This window comes from Phalacrocorax aristotelis, chromosome 8 (genome assembly GCF_949628215.1).
Source record: "Phalacrocorax aristotelis chromosome 8, bGulAri2.1, whole genome shotgun sequence".
Classification (NCBI taxonomy): domain Eukaryota; kingdom Metazoa; phylum Chordata; class Aves; order Suliformes; family Phalacrocoracidae; genus Phalacrocorax; species Phalacrocorax aristotelis.
The window spans coordinates 25,558,397-25,583,892 of record NC_134283.1 but is presented as its reverse complement, the minus strand read 5'-3'; the positions used below and the strand labels follow the sequence as shown (position 1 = coordinate 25,583,892).

Below are 25,496 nucleotides of genomic sequence, written 5' to 3'. Positions count from 1 at the left end.
TTTTTGGAAGAGGAAGCTGGAAACCATAGAGAAACAAAGGATTCACTGGTAATAAAGGTATAAATAATTTCAAAGGTTTAATGTATTTGAAATGTGTTTATTTAGACTTGTAGAGACTCATACAGATATTCTCAATCTGTTTCAAAAACAGTTGCTGTTAAATAAAGTTTAGCCCAATTCTTCAATTAATTCATCTAAATAACTATTGTCAAAGTTTAAATAATATTTTTTCCTCTATATTTCCCACAGTCTGAGGGAAGTGGGTTCAGTTCACATGTCTTGTTTAGTGGAACTTGAAGTAGCACCAGTGGCCAGTGCCTTTTTTTTGTTTGCTTTTTCACATTTAGTGCCTTGTTGTTGTAAGGCAGCTCCCAGTCCTCTAACTCCTGGTGTTGGATTGAGATTTTGCTGCGTTTAGACTGAACATAATAGCATATACACCTGCACTGCTAGAGCCTAAGCATCTTGCACACTGGATCACAGTTACAGCTGCAGATGTGTGAACAAGTCAGGAGACAAGTGTTCAATGATAATAGGATTAGTATTGGGAGATTTAATTCCTTTATCTCTCCAACCAATAAAACATCCATTGTTTTACTGTTGGCTGGCATTTTCCATTCAAATCAGATTTCTGTGGAGACTTTGGAAAACTGTTACCTGAGTGTAAATGAGATTAAGCTGATGCTGCAGTTCTTTATTATCTGAGCTATTAAGATTCAACACCTGAACCGGTCCCTTGGTAAGTAAGTGTGAATAGAGAAAGTATTGTAAGAAAGTCAGACATTTGAAGAAAAATGCCTGAATAGATTTGGTGGCAGTTTATGACTGAGGAAAATGATACAGAATTTGTGACAGAAAAGCCATTGTTCACCTCTCTTAAATTGGCTTTATCTATATTAGTTTGCTGTTATAACACACAGAAAATAGATTTGGGATTTTTTTTCCCCTGAGATAGAAATAGATTTTTCCATATTGAAGATTCTGTTCTACCTTTTATTCTGTGCATTTTCTGCAGAAAGTGCTGAGCTTGAGGACTGAACACGTAATGCATTGAAATAGGAGTATTGTTTGCTGTTTTAAACCTCTGCTAGCAAGACATGAAGTGAATTTTCTACCAGAATGGAATTGGTTTGCAGTCCCTGTCGTGCATTTGTCTTTCAGCCTGACATCCCTGCTGTGAATGGCTTTGTCTGTTGACTCTGCTTTGCACCGTTGGCGGCGACTAGGAGCTTGGAGTCCTGCCCAGTCTCTATCAGAATCGACACCACTGCTGTTTTCTGTCAGAGACAAACCAAAACTCAACTTAAACAAATGGAGGATTGTGTTTCCCAACAATGGAAGACAGTGGAAAGACTGGAAACAAGCTTCTACATTTTATTCTGGAAACAGGATACAGACCACAAAATACACGTGGTTCACTTTTTTGCCCCAAAATCTTTTTGAGCAGTTTCACAGGTAAAAGAAGTCATTCAATGATACATGAGATTTAAGAACTGTCTCTGAATCAGTGATATTTGAGGGTGATGGAGAAGGGCTGCTTTTGTAGTTGCCACATTAGTAAAATTTAATTCATGAGAAGTTGCAACTAAATGTCACTCAATTCATGCTGATGTGGGGGTTTAAAGCAAGTAAACGCTAGGTATTCTTACCAAATACTTCGGCCAGCTTCCTTATTTGAATGTGGGAACAGTTTTCTATGTAAAAATGTCAAGTCCTTATTTAAAAATCCCTCTGTTTATGTGTTGAATAAACCTCTATTTTTTAAGAACATGAAAAAACATTCACTGGATGTTCTGAGACACTTGTGAAATTCTGTAGATTTCAGATGCTCATAGTTTAATTTTGGTACATTTTTTTAATGGCATGCAAGTGACTTTGCCGACTTATAAACAGTATTTATGTATATGCAAGTGCTAGGTCAGGTTTCTTTCCAACTGCTGGTTTGAAATTATGTACACACACACACATCCCCCAGCATAACGAATCATGTCAATAAGATGCCCAGGGAAATATCATGTTCTGATAAATGATAAATGAAAGTTGAATATCCATCTCTAGCTTTGAAATTTTCATTCTGTATATTAGATTTACACATTCATAGTTTGACCTTCCATCTGTGGAATCCTTCATGGATTCCTGATGGGAACAATTCCGTAATTCTGAGCATGTGTACCCATTCTGTTACACTGGTTTGTTTTTTAAGGTTTTTTTGGCCTTTTGTTCGATTTGCGCTTAGTTTCAAGACGGAGACAGTGGGAGATCATTAAAGACATTTTAGCTCCTAAAGATAAAAGGTGTTTGCAATATGTGGAAAAATTGAGGTAGCTATAATGTTATGAAAATGTATCTCACAGGCTCTTCTAAAAAAAGATTAACATCTCAGTTAAGCAACTGATTAATTCATTCTGGGAAAGGAAGAGGAGGGTAGACGAGTGAAATCATTAATGCTTCTTTGATAGAAAATGGGGGGTGTTCATTAACAAAAGGACACATGCTAATTTCTGACTACTTTTATTTTATGTCTTTCAGGCTGGGTAATCTTTATTTCTTCTTTCTGGTGGTTCTGAACTTGTTCCCACAAGTGGAAGTCTTCCACAGGGAGATTACTATGCTGCCACTGATTGTGGTGTTGTTTGCCAGTATGATTAAGGATGCTATTGAAGAATACAGAAAATACCAATTTGATAAGACAATAAACTTCTCTAAAACCAGGGTATATGACAAGTAAGTAAGCTAAACCAATTATTTTTCCTTGTATCTGATGTGGTGGATATTGCTCATCTGGTTTTGCAGTAATTCCCTCACTGAGCCTTTGGAGTACATAAGTTTGGAAAAGCTGTTATAAAAGAGTTTTGTACTGCCTTTAAAAATGCCTCATTTATCTCACTTAAGTCATCCTGGTATCACTGAAGTTTTGTTTCATATCCAACATCCTCTGTAGGTAGGAGGAAAAATGAAACTTATCCAAGTCTGGAAAGGATTACTGTGGCTGTTTAACAATTGGAGCAATGCCTTTCAGATGTTTCACACTAAAACCATTAATACAAAAATTAATCACCAACTACTTTCAAGGTGAAGAATAACCAGGAACTGAAAAAAATTTGTAGGACTTCCAATAAACACAGGTGATCATTACAGCACAGTTTCGCTTTGGAGATGGTACAAGACCTGCAGTAAGCTGTGATGTTTGCTCAGTACTGACTCAGAAGGAAGAAATACTTTCATGTGCAATTCTTATTGCAACATTTCAATTTCATCAGAGTTTCTTGTCCAAGTGCTAACTTGACTTGAGACTACTTAGCTTGTCACTACGTAATCCAGTAGACAAGAGTTTTCATGTAAAAGAAGTTTAAATGTTTGGGTCTCTTCCTTTTTTCATCTCTCCTTAAGCCCAGGCTATAGAGGAACAATTACTGTGGTTTGTACATATCTCATTAGCTCTCTTGGAAATTAGCCCTCATCTGTGCTACATACTTCTGTGTCAGAGGCACAAGGACCAATGGGGAAGAAGAAATGAGAGGCTGAAGGAGGTTACTGTGAAGAGTGGGATGCTTTGTGTGTCCAGAAGCAGGAGTTCTATCAGAGGAGAAGGGTCAGCCTGAGGGGCAATCTAGATAAACTGCTCTTCAGTTGCCCATGTCTATGTAGAACTCTGACAAATACCAAATCATGGGATTGCTTGATTTTGGGGGATGGGGTTTGTTTGTTTTGTTAATAATCCATGTTATGGGCATGGAAACAAATAGTAGATAGAAGAAGTAAAAGAGATAATCCTCTGTTGACATCCGGGATGCAGAGCTCTGCCCATTACCTTTGAACTTCCTGGCACCTCCCAGGCTTACAACATGATTCAGAAACTCATAGAACGAACCGTGAAAATTTTGTGTATCATCTTAGCTTTGTCGCTGCTCTGTGTTAAAACAGAGACACTTTGTATGAGCTGATAGTTAATGCTAGGGAAATGTTCTGAATGTGGCCTCCAGGCGTATGTTAGCAGGAATAACAAAACATTCAGGATGCTTTTGTCATATGTGAGGTGCAGCCTCCCCAGCAGGCTCTAGGACCCGGTGCAGCTGAGTCAGGGTGATACCTGTCCCTAGGTAGGTGGAGGCTGGAGTCGAAGGAGAGGCAGCCCTGGGCTTCGGACACGTTAACTCTTCTCTCCACCACTTGGGATTGTATTTGGATTATTGAACTCTCTTAACTTCATTGGTTTCCAACTTGAGCTTACTTTCTGAGAGGAAAACAAAATGTCAAGGAAAAGTGTTCCAGGCTGCTTCTCTAGAATGATATGGAAAAAGCATTTTTTCAAGGAAAATTGCTGCCGATGCGGTGCTCCAGACACTGAAATCCAAAATGAAGAGCTGGAGAAGAGAGGAAAAGTAAAGAAAAGAAAGAAGAAAAATGAAAATAAAAGAGTGATTATCTCCAATTTGCGCTTTGGAAGTAAGAAGTGGGAAGAAAATCCAAACAGCTACTATGACTCCAATAAAATTAAGACCACAAAATATACCATCCTGACTTTCCTCCCTAAAAATATCTATGAGCAGTTTCACCGCTTTGCCAATATTTATTTTGTGGCCATTGCACTGCTGAATTTTGTGCCAGTGGTGAATGCTTTCCAACCAGAAATTTCTGTGATCCCAATTTGTGTTATAATGGCCCTTACAGCTATTAAAGATGCTTGGGAGGACTTTCAGCGGTATAAATTAGACAAAGAAATCAATCATATGGGATGCTACATTTACAGCCGGTGAGTTTCTACAGCTTTTATTACAAAAAAGAAAAAGTTGTCTTGAGATCTTTGATCAATGACGAGGCTTTTTGTTTAAAAAAAAAAACAAAACTGCTGGAAAAATCACAGTGATTAAGTAAAACAGATAAAAGTCATGGTGACTACATAACACCTGGTATTTGTTCTGATACAGGGAAAGAAATTTCTTTTTTTATTTAAATCTCTTTTTCAGACTAGGAAGGTAAGTTTGAGTTTCATGGTATTGAGGTGGCCTCTTAAACGTGGAGTGCAGTGAAAGCAGGTGCTTAAGTAGCTACTGAGCACCTGGATTTCTAAGGAATTTTCAAGAAGGCTTAATTCTATCAGTGTGAGGTAGCACAGAACAAGATTTGTCATGGGACCTATTTGCATTCTTAGATGCCAAGAAACTTCTTAAAAATATAGTCCTTTGAACTACCTTTAATTTTATACTCCATGTTGTAGACTAGCTTTCAGTTGTGTTTCTTCTACTAGCCTGTATGTAAAATAAAACTGTAAAAATGCAGTTTAAAAATGGGAGATAGTAATATATACCTCTGTTCAGTCATCTCTAAATAAATTAACTACATGTGTCTGTGCTCACTTCTTCAAAACATTTCATGACCTCTTGCTTTTAGGACTTTCAGAAGTTTGAAAATTATGTTTTATTGTATCAAAACTGTTCTCTCAGCAAAGCAGAAAATGAATTCTCCCTGTTAAAATATCACCTCTGGAAGCCAGAAGAGAAGAGCAAAACTTTCCATCTCCATGAATGTTGCTTGTCATCCCTCAAATTAATCAACAGTGCTTACTATAACGTACTCTTTCACAAGCAAGATCTTGCAGAACTCTGGTTTTTATTACACAGTGTTGTAATTTCTGTTTGTTTCTCTTGCATGTGATTGCCAGATTTTTATTCTTTTATCCTGCTGGTTAAAAAGGAAAACATTTTTAAAAAGGAAAAAAATGGACTTGCTTTGGGGGGAGCTAAACTTATCCCCACATGCAGATAATGACTTGTCAGAAACAAAATCACATGTCTCTCCTTGCCAGCTTGTCTAAAAAAGCAGATATTTTACAAGATTCTTAACATTGTTCATTTAAGATTGCTTCTCTTTTCCACCATGAAGATTGTCAATAATTGTAGCTCTATGGGTAGGGTGGCAAAATTGCTTCTTCTGACTACCTTTGAGATTGCAGTTTAGGTCTTTTTAATCTTTTCAGTGTTGCATTAATCCATGAGGTGATTGATTATTTGTTAACACTTGTTAAAACCAGTATGAAAGAGAACAGGGGGTACAGTAGATACTAATGAATGGATCTGCACAGGAATCTCATTTAGTTCCTCTTTACATAAAGCAACAATGTTAATTTAGATCTGAAAGCCTTTTACCATGGGAACATGAGAAGTGTGGAATACAATAAAAATTGTTTTGCATAAGAGAAAAATGTCCATCACGGAATTGCAACATACGTACAGACCTACAGTCAAGTTATAGCCAAGAGTACTTTCTTATCCAGAAACTTGACACAGGCCTGACTTAAAATGGGTTATCCCATCCCATAAAAAAAAGACTTTGATCTATGAATAATTCTTGTTTAGAATCTTGTCTTTCACCAAAGTTTTATGGCCCAAAAAGGTGACGTAAAGGAAAGGAAAATGAGGGCTTCAGACTGTAGTATTCATCCTGTCTGGTAAAATCATGGGTAATTACAGTTGCCATCAGATCAGTAACTACAGCTTATTATATCATGAATAATTTTAATCAGGCTTCTATAGCGCTTCAGGAAGCTGATATTTCTTGTTCTTCTTCCTTGCTTGCAAGCTTCCTTGTTCTTGCTAGCTGCAAAGTCATGGAAGAGTATGATGTCTTCAATTTTTTTCCTTATGAATCGTCTGCTTTGGGTAATTTTTTAGCATAGGTGAAGGTATTTTTTAAGACACTGCAGATTTTTCTAATCTTGTGGCAGCAAAGAATTCTTTTTAATAGAGCAACTGATCTTCCATCCTAAGATGAAAAATTACTTAGATTTTAAGAGTTAATCTTGGAGAGTGAAGAGCTAATCTTCCTATTTCAGATTTCAATAACAGAACCTCTGGTTCCTGTTCCAAAAGAGATACCAAGCAGAACAATCTTTTCCGAATGCTGAATGTTCTTCAAAACTTTCTTGAAGACTAGGGGAAATGCAATAACTTTCCCTTGCACAGAGCAAGGGAAATTGAATTTAAATAGGTTGCCCTGTAAACACATTTCTTCTAATTTTCTTTTCACAGAGATCAGCTGGAATGAGTAATCTAGTCTCTTAGTTAAATGAAGGAAAAGAAACCTCAAGTAGTGTATTTAAAGAATTTTTAATAGAGAAAATGAGAGACAATAGGTATCAAAGTGTCTTGGGGAGATGCAATAACTTAGATCTGATGTTTGATTGTGGAGATTTTAATTTCTGAACAAAAACTTCTGGAGTCATAATAGTTGTATACAAACTGTTGTGCTGTCAGAATGAATCATGCAACACCAGGCCAACAAAAAATTCCATTGTAAATGGTACAGACCTATGTTTAGTTGCCTCGTTTCTCCTAGTATTCTTTAAAATATACTTTGTCTGCTTTTAAACTTTCCAAGAAATAGGGCTTCCATTACTACAAAATGTGATTGTCAAAGCATTTTCTATTATATTATGCTTTACTCTCCCTCTTTAATTACATTCAAATTCCTCAAGTGACCTGGTTTCATGCAACCCTAATTAATTATTCTTCATCCATAACATTTAATTATAATCTTCAAATATGCGTGGTTTTTATTGTGTTCATTTTGCTACGCCCAGACACCTTGTGGTCAAGATCTGTATATAGATCACTCTTTTCATCTTTCTTGTCAGTCAGCCCCTCCAAACCTACTTTGGTTACTTTTCTCTGAACTCTCTCCAGTTTGTCATTAACTTACTAACAACAGGGACCAGCACTGAATGTCATATACAAACCTGTAAGTGAATGTCAACCCAACAGTTGCTAAAAGCTATTATTTAATTTTCTTGATCTTCTATGATGTTCAAGGAACCACATGATATGAAATCAATGTATGGCCTGGATCTGATATGCCCCTAGGATTAAGCTATAACAGGCTGTAAATACTCCATAGCATCCAGACAGGTTTTTACATCAATTTCACACTTCTGGAAGATGTAACCTAAATTTTTCCCAGTGTCTCAACAGACACTCAGCTACAAATGCAAGGACTGTGCACAGTGCAAGATGGCAGAGCAATACACTTGACTGAATGCATGTACCTCAGGTAGCAGCAGCCATAAAAACATTGTCTGAGGTATTCGGATTGAGTTTAGGTGCTTAAAATTAAGCAAATTTCTGAGACAGTGACTCAGAGAAGCCTGGTTTATATGCTTCGAATCATCCTGTGGATCTGTCGGAGAGCTAAGTCAGTCAACAGGCATCCTAAATGAGGTAGCCTGATTACTCTTTCAACAGAAAGTTCTTCTGTGATGCTTTCAAGCCCTGTGATTTTCAGGTAGTTCCTACAAGCATCGATCTCCTCTTCCTCTGTAGGTCCACCAATTGTGACGTGAAAAAGTCGGGCTGGCCTTCACTGTGATTCTTTATCTGCTGAGTGTAAGGGTTTAGAACATTTAAAGATTTCTGCATCGGCACTAACTCTGGGTTAGTCCTAGAGCAGTGATGTGGAAATAAGGAGAAAACAAAGGGTTCATCTCTGTGTTGCACGAAGACAGACGGCAACAACTAAAAAGCTGTAAATGGCTTAAGCTAGCCTTACTGGTTTGAAAGTGAATTAAACTATTTCAGTCAATTGAATTTTTGTACTTCAGTGTTATAATTTATGAGGCAAATATTGGATTCATTGTTTTGGAAATCTCTATGACAGCAATATACATCTGCTTGTCTACAGGTTACTGTATGTATAGTGTACTTTAATACTTAATATTTTCTTAGAATTGGGGTAACTGGGTAGTGAAGGTGAAGGCTGCCTTTCTGTTTCAGCCTCCTTCATATGCTGTGATCAGCTGGACCTGGTGAAGAGAGGAGAGATTGCATCTCCCCTGGATGCTCCCTATCTCTGGGAGAGCAGTAAGGGTTGGCCAGGGACGCAATGGCTACCAGAAGTCTGTGGCATCTGGAAGATGGCAGAGAAGGGCAGGGAGCATACCTGAAAAGAGGAATTAACCTACTGCCACATCTCAGAGGTGAAGGGAAAAAAAAGACAACTTTTCTCTGGACCCAGGAAACATCATATACAGCTCATTCAACCCAGGGTGAACCTGAAATTTTGTAGAATAGAAGGGAGGAGGAGAGGAAAATACCACCCTGCCAAGGGCACAGTAAGAAAAAAAGAGATTTGTTGCCAATGCTTTCATTTAAAGTCTTGTTCAGCAGCACTGAGTTTTTACTTGTTAAAGAGCCTTTTCTTCCTGCTTTATTAGTTTTGTTTTCTAACAAAGCATAACTTTAAAGACTAGGAGCCTGCTGGAGGCTTCAGTGGGTTCATTTTGTACACCAAAAAAGAGAGACTCGAAAGACTGTGGCCCACTTGATATCCAACCACGTTCTCTCAGGCCAAATTGCAATCAATTTTCCTGGACATAGCAATATCAAGGCCTCAGTGGTCCCTCTTCTGAATGGTGCATGAATTTCATCACTGGAGGCTGAAGATCTCCTGGAGACCTCCAGCTCTTGCATGGCTGAATGTGCATTCCTATGGCAGCCACAAAGCATGAACTTTGATCAGTTGAAACATGAATTACATCTTATAAAAGTAGCAATATGAATAAGTTACAATGACTGCAGGATTATTATGTGCTATGGTATTATTGCAACTCAATACCCATCAGTAGAGAACCAAATGCTTCTCCCTTGCTTAATGTCAAGCACGACTATATTTTTCCCTGTGTGGGACTATCACTGGCAGTGGGCATCCTCTGCTCTGTCTGCTCTGTCACCCACATAACTTTTATATGTAGTTCAGGTACTATGGAAATTTTGTACCTAGTTTAACTATGGATACCTGAATTAACAGTGGATTTTACTTCAGGCACAAACAGTGCCTTCTTTTTGCGCAGCTGAGGCATTCTTCAGACTTCCAATAAGCTGAGAAAATGGCCTAAACTTGGGTTTGTTATGTACACTTGGGTTTGTTATGTCACCATGCAACTGCTTGAAATCAGTGGTACCAAAATTGTAAAAATGTGAATTTATGGTGAGCATGCCGGTTGTGTGGTGAAGAAATATGTGACATGCTGAACTGATAAATGCAAAAGAAAAATGTCAAGCTTTCAACACTCAGCTGGTCCAGGCAGCACCTGAAAGTCAGAGCAGTGAGCTTGCAGTTCTTGTCAGTCTGTGTATTGCTACAGTGAGGACCCTTGGTCTCTGTGGAAGAAAATCCATAAATACGTTACTAATGCTACCACCAAAGCAATGTGTATAGGTTTATCAGAGCTTTCTTCAAGATCTATTACCTGCCAAGACATTTAAAGCTGCTTCACAGAAAAGGTGCAATGGTTTAGCAGACAGCAGCGGAAGCTAATGACTAAAGACAAAGGGCAAATAAATGAGAACCTATGGCTCTGGCTCAGAGACCTGCAGAATCATGACCTCATGGCATTAGGTTCCATCCTAACTGTCTGAATTTTTAAAATACTATTAAAACCTAGAGACAAGCAGGTTTCTACCATGTGACCTGTAGCAAAAAAGGTCACCTAGGCTGTGGCTTCCAGAAACTTGATAAGTTAATGGGAGTCCTTAGAAACCAATCCTAATGATTAGCCGTCATTAAGTAACCGATCTCAAAGTTACCTGTTCGTTCCAGCTGGTGGCAGGCAGAATCGGAGCCACAGTTTTTTGTTCAAGACAGTCTAAAAAAAAAAATTTTCCTAAATACAATAATCAATAACTTACAAAATGAACCCAGTAAAGTCTAAGTAAATGTGTTCTCAAAATACTTTTTATTTATATTTTATTTTATTTCTGCATTTGGTACAGGTCATTATAAAATCGAGACAAAGCAAGTTAAGAAGCAAGTTAAAAGAAATCCAAAATCTTGTATATGGGCATATAACACATTTATAAAGTTCTGATACTTACTTAAAGTCTACATAAACCTGAAATGATTACAGAAGTTGAATATAGGTGTCTTTTATGATTGAGAGAATAACTTCCTTGTTAGGATGCTGTAGACATTTTTAGCACATAAAAAGGTAGAATCTGTTGCCAGCATTAAGGAATTTCAAATGCCAAACCGGTATAATTAAAGATGTAATTTATTAGACTCTAAAGAAATTTCACTGCCATTATCTTTGAAAGATGCTCATTGCTGTCTTAAAGTTTTATTCAAACACTAGGTGAGAGTTTGGGGCTATGGGGAAAGGCTGCTTGCCAATGAGGTCTTGCTACAGGACCAACCAGTGCAAAATGACATCACTCCTTGAAGCTACTGGGCTGACATCTACATCACAAAACCAACCTTCCTAGCCACTGTACTAGTAACGTGGCAGACGCCAGTGATGGATTGGCTCAGACAATATCTCTAGCTCAGAAATACTTCAGCTAAGTTGTGCTGTACTCTCACCTATGGATAGGTTTCAGAATCAGTTCCTTTCCAGTCAAGTGGCTTCCTCAAGTCCTAAATCTGAATCTGTCAGATTTTCAAAGTTTTAAGGTAGTGTCTCCTAACCATGAGGTCATGGCCATAAAGTGGTCTTTGAAAACATTTTGTGAAGTTTTTTCCATGTAAAAGCCAGTATAATATTTGATAGCATAAAAACGTGTGGGATTTTTGCTTGCAGGAATAGACTGTAAAAGGTAGGTAGCTGTGTGATTCTACCTGTTTTCTGTGTAGAACTGAGAATCTCAGAACATAAAGTAGGTGATCCTTGAGGGGGGGCATTTTCAGATATAACCTTCTTGTGAATTTACATACGATAAAGTAAAAATATTTGGTTTTGTCTATTCGTGACACTGATATTATTTTCTTCTAAGTGTTATAACCTAGTGGCACTTTAGGGGATGAAAGGTAAAGCAACCTATGTCTTTACTTCAAAATGCAAAGGATCCTGAGATGGAACTTGTAGTAATTCAAGGAAATAAGACTCACTGATCTCATTGGTTGATAAGGTACCCCTGGGTAGTAAAGTTTTCTGAAGATCTTTCTCTAAGACAATCTAGGACCCATAGACATGCTGTGGAGTACACATGAAAAATTACTTTTATTTAATCCCCTCTAAGGAACAGAACAATAATTTTTATTTGCTCCAGTTCACCATCCATTTGACCCAGTTTTTGTTTGAAATTTACCTTTGGTGAATCCAAGAATGTGAAATGGAATTGTTGACACAAATGCAATAATTTATTCACGTTCCCCCACAACCTCCATCCATAGCAGGATTTTTTTATTACTCTTTCTTCCCAGAAATGACTTCATAAAATCTGTTTAGTTCAGGCCTCAGGTCAGATATGATGAGTCCAATAGTAAATTCTGGCAGACTTCACTTTGACTGTTCAGAGCTGCCTCTTTTTGTCTGCACTGTCCTCTGATGGGCATTATCATGCTACCCATTATCCTGGGACAGCAAGGGAACACTTTTTAAGTGTGCTGATAAATTGCCTGGTAAAGGAGAGAATGTACTGAGAAACTTTTATCTTAGATCATGTCATTGATGTATCGCAGCCCTGATGCCATGTGCTATAAGAATCAGATTTCCAGCTTTCCAGCTGTTGAAAATCACCACATCTTGTTTATTTTATTGGATAAATGTGTTTGCCCTTTTTACATGTTTCTCATCAGACCATCTTAGATTTATGAAGCTCCTCTGTTTATTTAGCACCCAGAGCTTGTGCTATGAACTTTAATCACTGAACAGAAAATGGGCAGTGTTCCCCGTTACAGGAAATGCTAAAAGGAAACTGCTTCGTTTGAAAAATCTTGCTAGGCAACTGGGCCAGTGCTGCTGTGGGGTGCACAGGTTCCTTGTGAAGTACTTTTCTTCCTTTCATCCATTGGTAATTCTCTACAAAGCTGTAGAAAACCTTTGTACTGTGGGAAATTGTTAATCTTACAGCTCCAGCTGAATAGTTCTTTCAGGGAAAGAAAATGTGTTTCTTTACCAAATTCAATGCTTGTTGGGAGAGAAGGACGGTTTGTTCAGCTGAACGCAGGTTTGGGATTCTACCAACTCCTGAACTCTAGACCCTGTGCTAAGTAAGACTTTTCCTCTGATCTGAAAGAGGTCATTTGGCTTTTCTGACTCCCTGTCTCCTCTGTAATTAGTGAATGGGCAGAACCTGAAGCTTTATGTGTAATGTACGTTTCATAGGGAATTATTGAAAAAAAAATTTACAAATCTGTGATTTCTGTGGATTATTTTTGTTAACCTGGTTTCTTTTGGCTAATGTGGGACACAGCCAGCTGGGCAAGGCCCTTCTGTAGCATTTTGTAAGCAGAAAAATTCAGAAGTGTGTTCTATAAACTTCAGAATTGTGCAAGAGTTGATGTACAGAGAGGTAGGATTGCCCTGCAGAAGTAATTGCAAACAGGTAATGTGACGTGTATGACAAAGCATTGTCATAGCAAACATTATATGCAAACTATACACGTCATCCAAATGTCTAGGACAGAAAGACGAGCCATCTGCTTGCTTTAAACTGCTTCTGTACTCTCATTTTTATGTTTTAAACAAACAAATTAACAAATGTCAAACCCAGAAAGTGTTTGACATGGGAAGGACTCATAGTTACTCAGTTGATTTGCTATATTAACATTAGAATCTACTCCGTAGAGCAATACTCAACATCTACTTACTTAAATACTTTTCAAGTAGAAATTGATCTGGGTTTTTTTTAAATGCACAGCAACATCAAATTAACTTAGAACAAACCTCTGTTCTTCAGTGGGGTCTTTTATATCTGTTGCTGAGCAAAAGAAAAAAGGACATGCAGATAAGCAGAGTCAGACAGAAGAAGAAAGAAGAATGAAAATTTCAGGAATTAAAAATTAATGTAAGAAGGAAAAATTATTGCTACAATACCATTATTTAGTAAGTGCCTCACATCTAACATGAAAGGGATTTAAATAGTTAGGTTGTGGGAGGATTTGGGTGTTATTTTTTGAATAAAAAGTGGTTACCACTGGGAAATGGACAGAATTTAACTGTGTGCATAAACTTTGCAGGAAGCTGTTATTTCACATTGTTTTACAGAGAACGGTATCAGCCAAGTGCAAGGGATTGCCTGACAGCATTGTGGCTGGCTCTCTTTTACAGGAGACCAGAAAATTAGGTTAGCAGGAAGTAGCCTTTAGCCTGACTCTGCAGCAATGCTTGGATGTGTGCTTTGAACTGTAGCAAAACATGTTATCTCTTATATCCTGGTCCCCTTCTCATGATACAAACACTTAATTGAAAGACAGTGTTCTTCAGGCAATAGATGAGGATGATTAAAAACTTAAACAAAAATGAGACTCTGAGTCATTACACAAAGCCTTTTACTGTCCATCTGGAAAAATATCATGAGCATTTTCCCTCCTACAGAGTAAGACATAAGATGATTTAATTATTCATGTTGAAAAAATAATTTCCTTTCAAAGCATTAGAGGAACTGGGCCATTGTTGCCCATGCACTTTTCTTATTAACTAATTTTAAACCTTATTGTGCAGTTTTTAGTCTGTTTAGTTGATTAAGAGCAGTCGAAGGATCAATTATTGAAAAGATAATGTCAAAAAAGGTTTGTTATTTCCTGAACCATTGAGCACAAGTTTGGAGATGAAATAGTAATTTCTTTTCCTTGAACCCCATCTCTCTTGTTTGGCTGTGTTTTAGGTTTGGGTTTGTTTCTTTTTGGGTTGTTTTTGGTTTATTTTTAGTTTAGAAGCTCTTTGTTTCTTATCTTAATTTTTTCCACAAAACTTGGGCTTTAGATGCATTTTCTGGCTTAACGTTAAGAGCTCATTTGTCTGCTGTTCTACCTCTTGAAGTTCTTTCTGTGGGCTAAGCTCAAAATTTGTAATTACCTTTTGAGAGTTATAAACCAGAGAGGCCAGAAACAAGTGTAGCTGAGATAGCAGTTTGTTTCTTTCAGGATCTATATGTTGTTGTTGGAAAGTGTCTAAGAAACAGTCACATAGTCAAAAACAATTAACTTTTTTTTGTGAAATGTCTAAATTTCTTGAATAAGATACTTTAAAACACCTCTGTTAGTCAGAACAACTCTCTGTCCTTCGCTGTGGAGACTATAGGATTGATGCTAAAATGAAAAAGGACTTTTGTTACAGTCTCTTTTTTACTCCAGGTAAAGATTTTATCTGAATGTGATATATGATAAAGTGATTCTGTGAAAGTATCTAAATCATTAAGTTCTAGCTGTTTTGCTGTGCCTTTTAAAAAGAAATCTAGTGATGTGCCACCACCCCCCATTTTATATTTTTGAAGCCCCACTAACCAGGAGGCCTGCCTTCCTAATGTCACTAGTCACCTTTGATATGTTTTTACTGTAACAGGGAAGAACATGCTTATGTTGAGAGATGCTGGAAAGATGTCCGAGTGGGGGATTTTGTGCAGCTGCAGTGTAACGAGACCATCCCAGCTGATATCCTACTGCTGTACTCCTCTGATCAGAACGGGATCTGTCACTTGGAAACTGCCAACCTTGATGGGGAGACCAACCTTAAACAACGACAAGTCATGATGGGGTTCTCCAGCCAGGTAAGTCTGCTGAAAAAGCAGCCCGTGCAGTGCAGCGTTAGTCTGGGCGCATTCCTACACCAGCTCCAGCCATGAAGTGCACCAGTTCCAAAGGGCTTGTTGTGCTGATACAGCTCTGAAAGCGTCTTGCTGTTGGAGCTAACACTCTGTACAGAAAGCAGCAGTTTGTCCTAAAAGATTTTTTTTTTTTATTCTGGCACAGGGGTGGCTCTATAAAAAGGATGACTATCTCAGGCAGTAGCTGTTTGCAGCAAACTGCATCAGCGCATGCTTAAGCAACAACACAGAGTATCACCGTTCAGGACTGCAGCAAATCTTTCCTATGTATAAGCCATCCATACCCCACAGGTTGTCACAGTGCACAGCACTTCCCAAAGCAAAGCCACTACTACTGAGTGAATTATTTCTGCATAGAAATTGGAAGACAGATCATAGCCTCTCTTCCAAACTGGCTGCAAGCTTCCTTATGGGTTTTGCTTCCCAGTTGCAGCTGACATACCATTGCATACGTACACATACAGCAGTTCAACTAGAAATTGTTCTAAGGCATGCTAAGTTGTAATGAAATAATGGAATCTTTTCTAGGAATATAATAAGCAATTGAATAGGAACTCAAGGTAAATTAAAATGCAGAAGGTAAGTAAAACTGATATGTTTGACATCAGTTTGATTGTTAGCAGAGATTCAGGTTGAATGCTTAAAATCACTACTTTTTTTCCATAGGCCATAAAATTTCCTTTTTACAAACACTTTACCAGTATATTCTCTTGATTCTTGTTTGAGAAACCTGAAGCAAACAAGAAAACATGTCTTAAGGAGAGTTGTTCTTGTTACATTTTGTGCTGGGTTTGGCTGGGGTAGAGTTAATTTTATCCACAGTAGCTAGTATGGGGCTGTGTTTTGGATTTGTGCTGGAAACAGTGTTGATAACCCAGGGATGTCTTCGTTCCTGCTGAGCAGGGCTTACACAGTGCCAAGGCCTTTCCTGCCCCTCACCTCACCCCACCCGCGAGGGGCTGGGGGGCACAAGGGGTTGGGAGGGGACACAGCCAGGACAGCTGACCCCAACTGACCCAAGGGGTGTCCCACACCATATGGCGTCATGTTCAACATATAGAGCTGGGGGAAAAAGGAGGACGAAGGGGGACATTTGGAGTGATGGCGTTTGTCTTCCCAAGTCACTGTAATGCGTGATGGAGCCCTGCTTTCCTGGAGACGGCTGAACACCTGCCTGCCCGTGGGAAGGAGTGAATGGATTCCTTGTTTTGCTTTGCTGGTGTGCACAGCTGTTGCTTTCCCTATTAAACTATCTCAACCCATGAGTCTTCTCACTTTTACTCTTCTGATTCTCTCCCCCATCCCACCACAGAGGAAGTGAGTGAGCAGCTGGGTGGGGCCGAGTTGCTGCTGGGGTCAAACTGTGACACATTTTTAAGTGTCTTTTCAAACACAGCAGGGCAGTTTTTCAAATAACACAGGACGTGTTTAAGGAGTTGTAGCATGCGAAGAGGAATATTTTGTTCCACTGGAATCACTCCAGCAGACAGGAAATCCAAAATCCTGCCAGGTAATTCTAGGAATTACATCCATTTATTTAGCCATAGTAGCAGTGCCATTAGGAAGAACTTTTGGGTTATTGGTGGGTGCCAGTGAGCAACTAGATTTATTAAATAAAAGTGCTCTTGTTTCCACAGCTAGTTATGGTAAGGTACGGTACTCCAGTGTTACTTGCTCTTTGTTCAAATAGAAATCACTCTGCAAGCACAATTAAGGGCTTTCTCAGGTTGTAGATGTCATAGTATACAGCATACATTTTTCAGTGCTTTCCAATGATTATTAGGGAGAGGGTTTTTTCCCTGAGAAACACTGAAAATTTTTAATATGTAGAGATTTAGCAAAAACAATAAAATGCTTACTTAAATAGAAATAAATGTTGCATTTGTGTCACATAGTCATTGTTTACACATTAGGTTTTATATTTTTGCTTTTAGAGGAAAACAGAGTGCTCTACTATCATACAAAATGCAAACTTTGCCTCAGTCATTTTTATGAGGAAGTCTGTCTTTAAATCAGAAAATTCCTGCATGCCAAATTATGCTTCAGACTGACTATTCATGGTTATTTCCTTTAGACTTTGAGTTGTTGTTTAGATAAGCTGTATGCCCAGAAGTGTTTATGCTTATGAAGTCTGGTTATACTGGCAGAGTGAAATGCAGGACTGACCATGGTGACAGCCAGTGCTCAGGAAGGTCTGAGCTTAAATAGTCAACAACTGTATTACCCCATTATTTTAATGTATTAGTGTAAACAAAATAGCATGCTAAATATCAGATGTACAGGTTTTAGTGTGCCAACTTCTTCCTTGTTCTTTGAGCTTTCTTTAGTCGTGTGAATTATGTGCTGCATAATACTTACTCAGATTTAATTGTGTCTATAAAGTGTGACTCTTTAAGGAGGGAGGAAATATGTATGAACTGGGATTAGGACTTTGATTTAGGATATGCTTAGGAATATTGAATTCACCTACCTGTAAAAGACTGAGGAAGGATTTTTTTTTCCTTTCATGCCATTTTCTAACTTGAGTTTTCAAATGTAAAATTCTTGTCATCAAAAGAAAAAAATTTTGAGAAAAGCATCATCCTTCTCTATCCCTAATAGGAATCTTATTAGGTTTCTTCATTAGTAATGACCCCTCCAGGTGCCTTTTGCATCTTCCTGTTCTCCTGCTGTACAAATATTTCTAATATAACCAAATATGTACTGATTTTCCTGTTGAGTTTACTGAGTTGAACAAGATTCAGTGAAGGTAAATGGTATCTCTTAAAAGAGATTCTAAAAATATTGAGCCACAAGGGTCAGAAGCTATACAAAATGCCCATATATTCATCAAGCTTTTTTATTTCTTCCAACCTTTTTTATTAGATCAGATTGTCTACTTGCTTGTACTTAGATATTATATATATTTAAAAAAAAATATATATTCCTCAGGGAAAAAGAAAAGAATAGGAGAGAGAAAATAATGGAAGAATTAAAGCACAATGAACAAAAAATTGAGACTTGAGGACTGGCAGTGTAAAGAATTCCTCTTTCAGTCTGGCAAAGATTTTGTGAATTCCAATGGTCTCTGGAAGTCTCTCTTGCTGTAGAAAAAGGGGTAGGGAGGCCCAGCAGAAGACTTGATTTCTAGCTTTTCTAATGGGAGGAGTTTGGATTAAAGTGAGTTTCCGTTCTTTTAAAGATTTTATGGCACAACAATAATGATTCTCTTTCCCATTTCTCACATCCTTTTTTTATTACATTTTCTTAATCTAAACTCAGTGTCTTGTGTTTTCAGTTAGGAAAAAGGCACCACTTACATCAGTCAAGTACCTCTCATGCTATCTGCTTTCCAGACTGTCCAAAACCCAAGCCTGTTCCCTTGAACACAGGGGAAATCAAGCAAAATTGTGTGTCTTAGTTCAGCTCCAAGCAATTTTTGAGTGACCACTTAGCCTGAAAGTGCTTGTTTCTCCCACCAGTTTGGACTTTTCTACTGCCTTCCCTCTTTTGGTTGTGTGTGTTTGTTCATTACGGGTTTGGAGGTGTTTTTTGCTATTAGTCTTGCGCTTAGTCTTATTTGAATGAGATACATTGATTCAAATGTGTGGGCTCTTATTTTATGATTATGCCATCCTGGCCAGTAATATAACTCTTGTAACATATTTCAAAGTCCTGAAAAAACCTGAAATTGTTTTTGTTTGAGCTTGCTTTTGGTCGAAGGCTGTTTTGGTTTCATAAATAATTTGAACTGTTTGTTACATTCATTTTAAATGAAGATGGATGTTTTCACTAATTGGCATCTGTGATGTCTTGTCCAATACACAGCATTATTTTTCACTTAATTTAACCAATTGTTAATCTAAGAGGTGAAATTCTCAGATCTTTACTCAGCCCCTCTGGAGCTTTGCTTCAGGCTGAATGAGCTAAACTCCCTCTGCCTCTCATTGCAGGCCAAGTGCTCCAGTCCCCAACTGATGGCCTATATTTAGCTGCTGTTAGTGTTTAACATTTCAAGTACTCATTGGATTTGACACTCATTCGTAGTGTGTTTCCTCTTGCAGAATACTTTCTTTGAACCCGAATTTTTCCAAAGCACCATCATCTGTGAAGTGCCTAACAATGATCTCACTAAATTCAAAGGGTACATGTAAGTATTTGTTATCCATTAATGTGTTTCATATCTGAGCTTTAATATTCCTCTTGCAGGAACTGGATGAAAGGAATGCATTTTGCAGAAATTGATGGATGTCACTGTTATCTATTTCTGGATTCAGAAGTCAATATAAGATGTAGACTGGAATCTGTGCTTTGAGGCAAGGCAGGACCAAGGCTTGACACTGAATTTGCACTGTTCTCACAAGGTTTCTACTCTTTTAAGAATTCAGACATAAGCTTGTTTACCTCTGACCTGAGGGTTAGGCTAGGCTAGATTTTAAATCTAAATCCTTCCTAATGTTTAAAGATATTCAGCTGTATGGCTTTCGTTTCTTTATACTTATGGCCACAGGGAAAAGATATCCAGGACCTAACAAACAAATGTGATTTTCTTCTTACCACTAGAAAAAGCAAGCAAGCAAGAAAAATCCTACTGAATCAACACATTAAACTAGTATAAAAAGTGCCTTTTTTTTTTTTTTCCAGTGTAAACCTATACATGTGAGGAAAAAGCCATATCTTCTGCTCCTTATGTTCTTTCCTCATTAAGTAATGCTGGCACAGGCATAACAGGGAAATCTATACTAGCAAATTCAGCAGATTTAAGCCCATTCCCTAGCTACAAGGGCAATTTGTGTGGCATGGCTCACATCCTAAAATTCTCTTACCCTCTAGTACTGGGCAGCTGGTTCCCAAGGCCCTCTTCACAGCTGTTATTGGTCTATGCTGATTCCCACACCATGCCAGAGTATTGTCCCAAATACCTGCTGCTCCAGACCGAATGCATCATGCCCCACGTTATGCAAATATTTAACTGTATGAATGTGCCAGCATCCCTGCCCATGGCCCAGCTTTAAGTTTACTAGTAGCTAAACTAGGAGTTAATGTCTCTGCAAGAACACAGTGAGTGTGTTGCACCTGGAGTAGCTGCAGATGGCCAAATCCTCCAACATGAGTAAATCAGAGTGTTCTTCCCCATTAGCACTGATTTTGCTTAATCTGGTCCTGAGAATTTATGCTCTGTAAGAATGATGCCTTTAATAGCAATGCTATTTCTCCTCTACTGTGAGATCTTAAAAGGGAAAAAGAGGTCAAGATTGTGTTGATTGCTGGCTTTGAGGACCACTGGGTATAATCTAAATTGAAGCAATCCTTCCAATTAGCCTGCTGTAATATGGCACAAGAGCACTGACATTATAGAAATGTAGGTGATATGTCACAAGAGAACACACACAAAAATACTCACCCAGGACTGGCTTCAAAATCTTCAAATCTCTCTTGAAAGTCTGTAACAGAAATCTCTTTTGGAAATGCCTATTCTCTTACCTGCTTGGTGGAATATGGAATTAGCTGCCTTTCTCTCCCTGCCTCAGGGGCAGATGAAAGAATTTGCCAGTGAAAATTATTTACTAACAGTTAGTGGAGTTTCTGTCTTTGTTCTTTGAGCTATTTTGTAAACACAGATTACTGGGAGCAGGTTACATTTTTCTCCAGGAACCCTTAATAAATTATTGAGGCTCTATTGCCTTCCTGTAAAATGGTAGAAGTACTCCCTCTGCTAAAAATTATAAGAAAGAACTTAGTAGCATCCATCTGACATGCCTTCCCACAACAAATTCTGCTCAAGGGGATGCAAGAAGGCTTCTATTAAATGAGTCCACCAAAGCTGAATCTAGATTCCCAGAAAAACAGTTTTCTGACATTATTTTTTACGATTCTACCAGCTGTAGGCTGTTGGCACCTAAACCTTTTCACTTGTCTAGTTTGATGTCATGTAATCATGTGCAGCTGCACACAGACATAGGTCTGTACTTAGCTCTGAGGTAGCACCTAACTTTGCCCTTGATTTAAGTGATGCTGCAGTTTACTGGTAAATATCGAGTAGAAAGTAGCAAAAGATACATATCCTAGAAAAAAAGTCTTTTCTTATGCTGATATTTGCATAACAAAACCAGATGGAGTGACTGAAGTGAAAAATCTCAGCTTTGGTAAGGTCTCAGGAGGAGCCTACCAGAGTATATAATAAAAACTGAGAGCAAAATTCGTTTTATGCTTTCATTTTCAGAGGCAAGAAACAAATTGCCTGCCTGATGGAGCACTGACACCTTATAACCTCCATTAAGTTTTCATTGCTCTGTTCTGCTAGCAGAAGGATCTGGGGTGTGATAGGACATCTTCAGCCAGGATGAAAAGTCTTCCATCCAGTGTGAGAGTGAGGAAAAGACCCTCAGCCTAGAGACTGTTCAAGCAAACTGAGGTTCACAAAGATGAGAAGTCCTTTAGTGGCTGAGAAAGAGACAGAGGCTCTTGCAGGGCTCAGGTGTATTCATCTGAACCTCTACCAGCAGGGGAACCCTGCTCAGCTTTCTAAAAGAATTTCATCCGAATCAAGTTGTATAAAGTATCTTGGCTTTATTTATAACATACTGAATCTGCCAGATAAGGTAGCAAGTGGAAGCTAAACTTGCTTCATATTGACATCATGATACGCACACCATGCACGTGGTCTTTAGGATACTTAGACTTCTCTGTAACTTCTTACTGGAGTCTTTACTGCAGCTGAGGGAAATACAAGTGAAATAGGGCCTTCTCAGTTCCTTGATTTCGACTTGAAACTGGCATGCACATAAAAATTTTGTTTAATGCTATATTAGAACAGAAAAAGGCACTGCTTGATTTCATTTTCTTTCTTCTAGGGAGCAGCCAAATCATGAACGGGTTGGTTTTAACATTGAAAGTCTCTTGCTTCGTGGATGTACAATCAGAAATACTGAGGTTGCAATAGGAATTGTTATATATGCAGGTAATATGTACTTTCTATCTAGGTAAACATAGATTTTCTCTGTAAATATCCTTGAGTAAATATGTGTGGTCTAATATTGCACCAAAATTTGATATTTTGTTTTAAGAACTGGTTGTTCATGGGGAAAATTACGTAACTTTTTGAAATAAAGGTATTACTTATCCATCTCCAAAGCCAGCAAGTCCTGCTTTGGGTCTCTGGCAAGTGACACTGTCCTTGTGCATGTCAAATACCTTGCTATCTTTGCAATCTCTTGCAAAAATATCTAGACAGGTAAAAAATTGCTAAGATGAGTTTAACTCTCAGCTCTGCAGCTCTTATTATAATACTAATTCCATTCAGCACAAAATCTACATGGCTGCCCTAAGGGAGGTCTCACTGGCTTCTCAGTGTAGAAACTGATGCAGCTGAAGATCTAGCCAGCAAAAAGAAAAATATTCACAAAGCTAAGTTGTGCCAGTGCCAGCACGTAGGAGGCAGCGAGAACAGCAGCTGGAGGGGACAGATGAGGCAGCAGCAGCACAGGTTTCTGCCGACATAGACATAGCGCGTCCATGCAACCGTGAATTTCATGCAGCATAGATGTGAACCAAGCAAGACAGTGTCAGTGCCCAGACTAAATTCAGTAGCGCCAGGTTCAGGAGCAGGTCTGCTCATCTTTTACCTGTGGAGTGTTACCACTGCTTTTGCTCAGTGAACACGATTTATCACTGGCTTTGCCAGCTGTGCCCTATTCTGCTTCAGATAGAGTGTATCAGCTACCCTCTTTATTTGTAGATCAAATAAAAGTAAATTTAAACACAACAATTAATCCCATTATTGGTTATTTTTATCTTTCCAGTAATGTCACCTCTTTTGTGTCTACTCAGCAGCAAGGGGTTCAAGGCTGAGCCACCTAAGAGCAAATAGAAGTCACCAACTTTGCAAGAGTCATTTAGCTTAGATAAATCTCCATAATCCAGGTTATTTTATGTGACAACTGACTGCTTTATTTCACTCCTGCAGAAATGGATTTGAAATGACTGTAGCTCCCATATGTTTCCAAAGTAGCCTTCATTTTGTGGGTCTTTCTTTGCCTGCCTTTCTGAATACCGCATGTAAGGATAGTGCCTACCAGACAGAGGAGGAGAACCAGAGCCAGCTCATCACTTGTTTTTTTGGAAGTAATTACTCTACAAAAAATCTTAAGGATCATCTTCTATAGAATTGGAATAACTTGTCTTCCCTTCTCCTGATAGAATTCCTATTTTTATTCCCTTTAGTCAAATTTCCCAGTATGTTCCTTTGACCACTAGCACAGATCCTAATGTGGATCTCTGTTACTGTTGCTTAAGCTGCTAGTAGCAAAGGTTGGAGTTTTAAAGTAATTCTCAAGATACGGTGTCTTTGATCTGAGTAAGTCTTCAATTAAATTTCCAACTGACATCTTATTGTTAATGTCAGTATAAAAGTTTATTCTTTTTCTTCTAAAATTAGGCTCACTTGAGCCAGTATCAGCTTAATTTCTAGGGTTCTTTGACACTGATTATACTCTGGCTTTTAATCATGGTCTGTGACTTTTCCAGAAAAATCAGGAACAGTCACATAAGATGGCAGAGTCTCCATTTTTATAACTCTATTACTCCTCAAACTTACTTTCTAACAGAAGCCTTTGCGAAGAGTACAGCCACCACTTAATGTGATTGCTTAGCCTGTGCAGTTCTCATCTGACCCAAATATGGTTATACTTTTCATGACTACTCAAAGGATTCTACACAAAGCAATAGCGGTAATGCACAAAAACTTCATTGCAGAGTGACAGCCGACATAGTTTTCTCATTTTCATAGGACAGCAGCAAGAATTATATGCTTTTCAAATAATAAAGTACCAGAATTAAGTTTTAGATAAGCCCATCAGCGTCCATAAATAGAGAGACAAGGTACTAGTCGGGTGGTAGGTGAGGTGCTGTGTTGCACAGCGAAAGGTGTAAGGATTAGAGGAGAACAAAGTAGCTTATTCCTCTCGTTTCTGATATTCTATTTCTTGCAAGGTGATAGCTGTATTACAGATGTGTCCTTTTCTTGTTGGTCAGCTGAAGTGGAAGGGAATGGTAGAGCTGATAGTTGGAAAGAGATCTCTTCCCATTTTCTTCCTGAAATAAATCCATCAACATTTCCTTGAGGATTTGCTGTGAGGGATTAGAGGTTTTTGTCATGTTTTGTTTTCATCATAAAACATTCCACTGAACCTGACATAAAAGTGAGGAATAAGATTTGCACAGCTGCCGGAGGAACAGACATGCCGGCAGCAGTACCCTCTTCTTCTGTGTAGCTTAGTAGGTTAGAGCATTTGTTCACCAAAGGGAAGGCTTGGGTTTTTTTCTCAGTTCTGCCTGTATGGCAGTGAACATATATCTCCTGCTTCACAAGTTGTACCCTGAATACCTGACTGTGTGAAACAAGCGGGTACATACGTAAAAAAGAGTTGGAAAGGAAGGAGCGCTGGTAGAATAACGTGGTCCCACCGACAGAGCTCCAGGTTGTGTAAATAATTACATATTCATTGGAACAGGAAGCCAAGAGTCTCAGCTCTCAGGTGAATGTCCTGAACATAAGGCTGGAGAGTAACTTTCTCTCTTGCTCTCTGCCTCAATTAATAATCTTTGATGTAAACCTGGAATGAATCCAGCAGGTGTGACTGAATCACACCTAACTTCCAGCTTTTGGTTCGAATCACTTCCCTAGAGAAAGTCAAAAGGTAGCTTGGAAAAACAGGCCCTCACACACTTCATGCACATGCAAAGGAAAACTAAATATGAGTCCGCAAGTCTGGATTTTCAGAGAAAAGGACTGTAGAAATAAACATAAAAGCTACCATTTAATATAGCAACAGATGGTACCCAGATATCTCAACTGTGGAACCACAGTTTAGATAACATTAGTAGAATAGAAAAAGCAATTTCTTCTTGTCTTCTTACAGCACTCCTCTTTTTCCGTTACAAATATGCCAGCTCAATTCTAATTCAGTAAGTTTTAAGGGTTTG

The 25,496-nt window shown here is 38.4% G+C and overlaps 1 protein-coding gene across 2 annotated transcripts in view; it reads left to right on the top strand.

Annotated features, from left to right (window-relative positions):
• Window positions 1-1,177: 1,177 nt before the first annotated feature.
• The window catches only part of ATP10B (ATPase phospholipid transporting 10B (putative)), a 57,851-nt gene continuing 33,532 nt past the window's right edge, over window positions 1,178-25,496 (top strand). The window contains exons 1-5 of one of the 2 annotated variants that reach the window (XM_075102101.1): window positions 1,178-1,455; window positions 2,530-2,724; window positions 15,272-15,476; window positions 19,577-19,662; window positions 22,367-22,473. In XM_075102101.1, the coding sequence (XP_074958202.1) occupies window positions 1,181-1,455; window positions 2,530-2,724; window positions 15,272-15,476; window positions 19,577-19,662; window positions 22,367-22,473 (868 nt within the window). In that variant the 5' untranslated portion in view covers window positions 1,178-1,180. Of the gene's footprint in view, window positions 1,456-2,529; window positions 2,725-4,113; window positions 4,754-15,271; window positions 15,477-19,576; window positions 19,663-22,366; window positions 22,474-25,496 lie in introns of those variants that run through there. The other variant, XM_075102100.1, reaches the window with a different exon arrangement.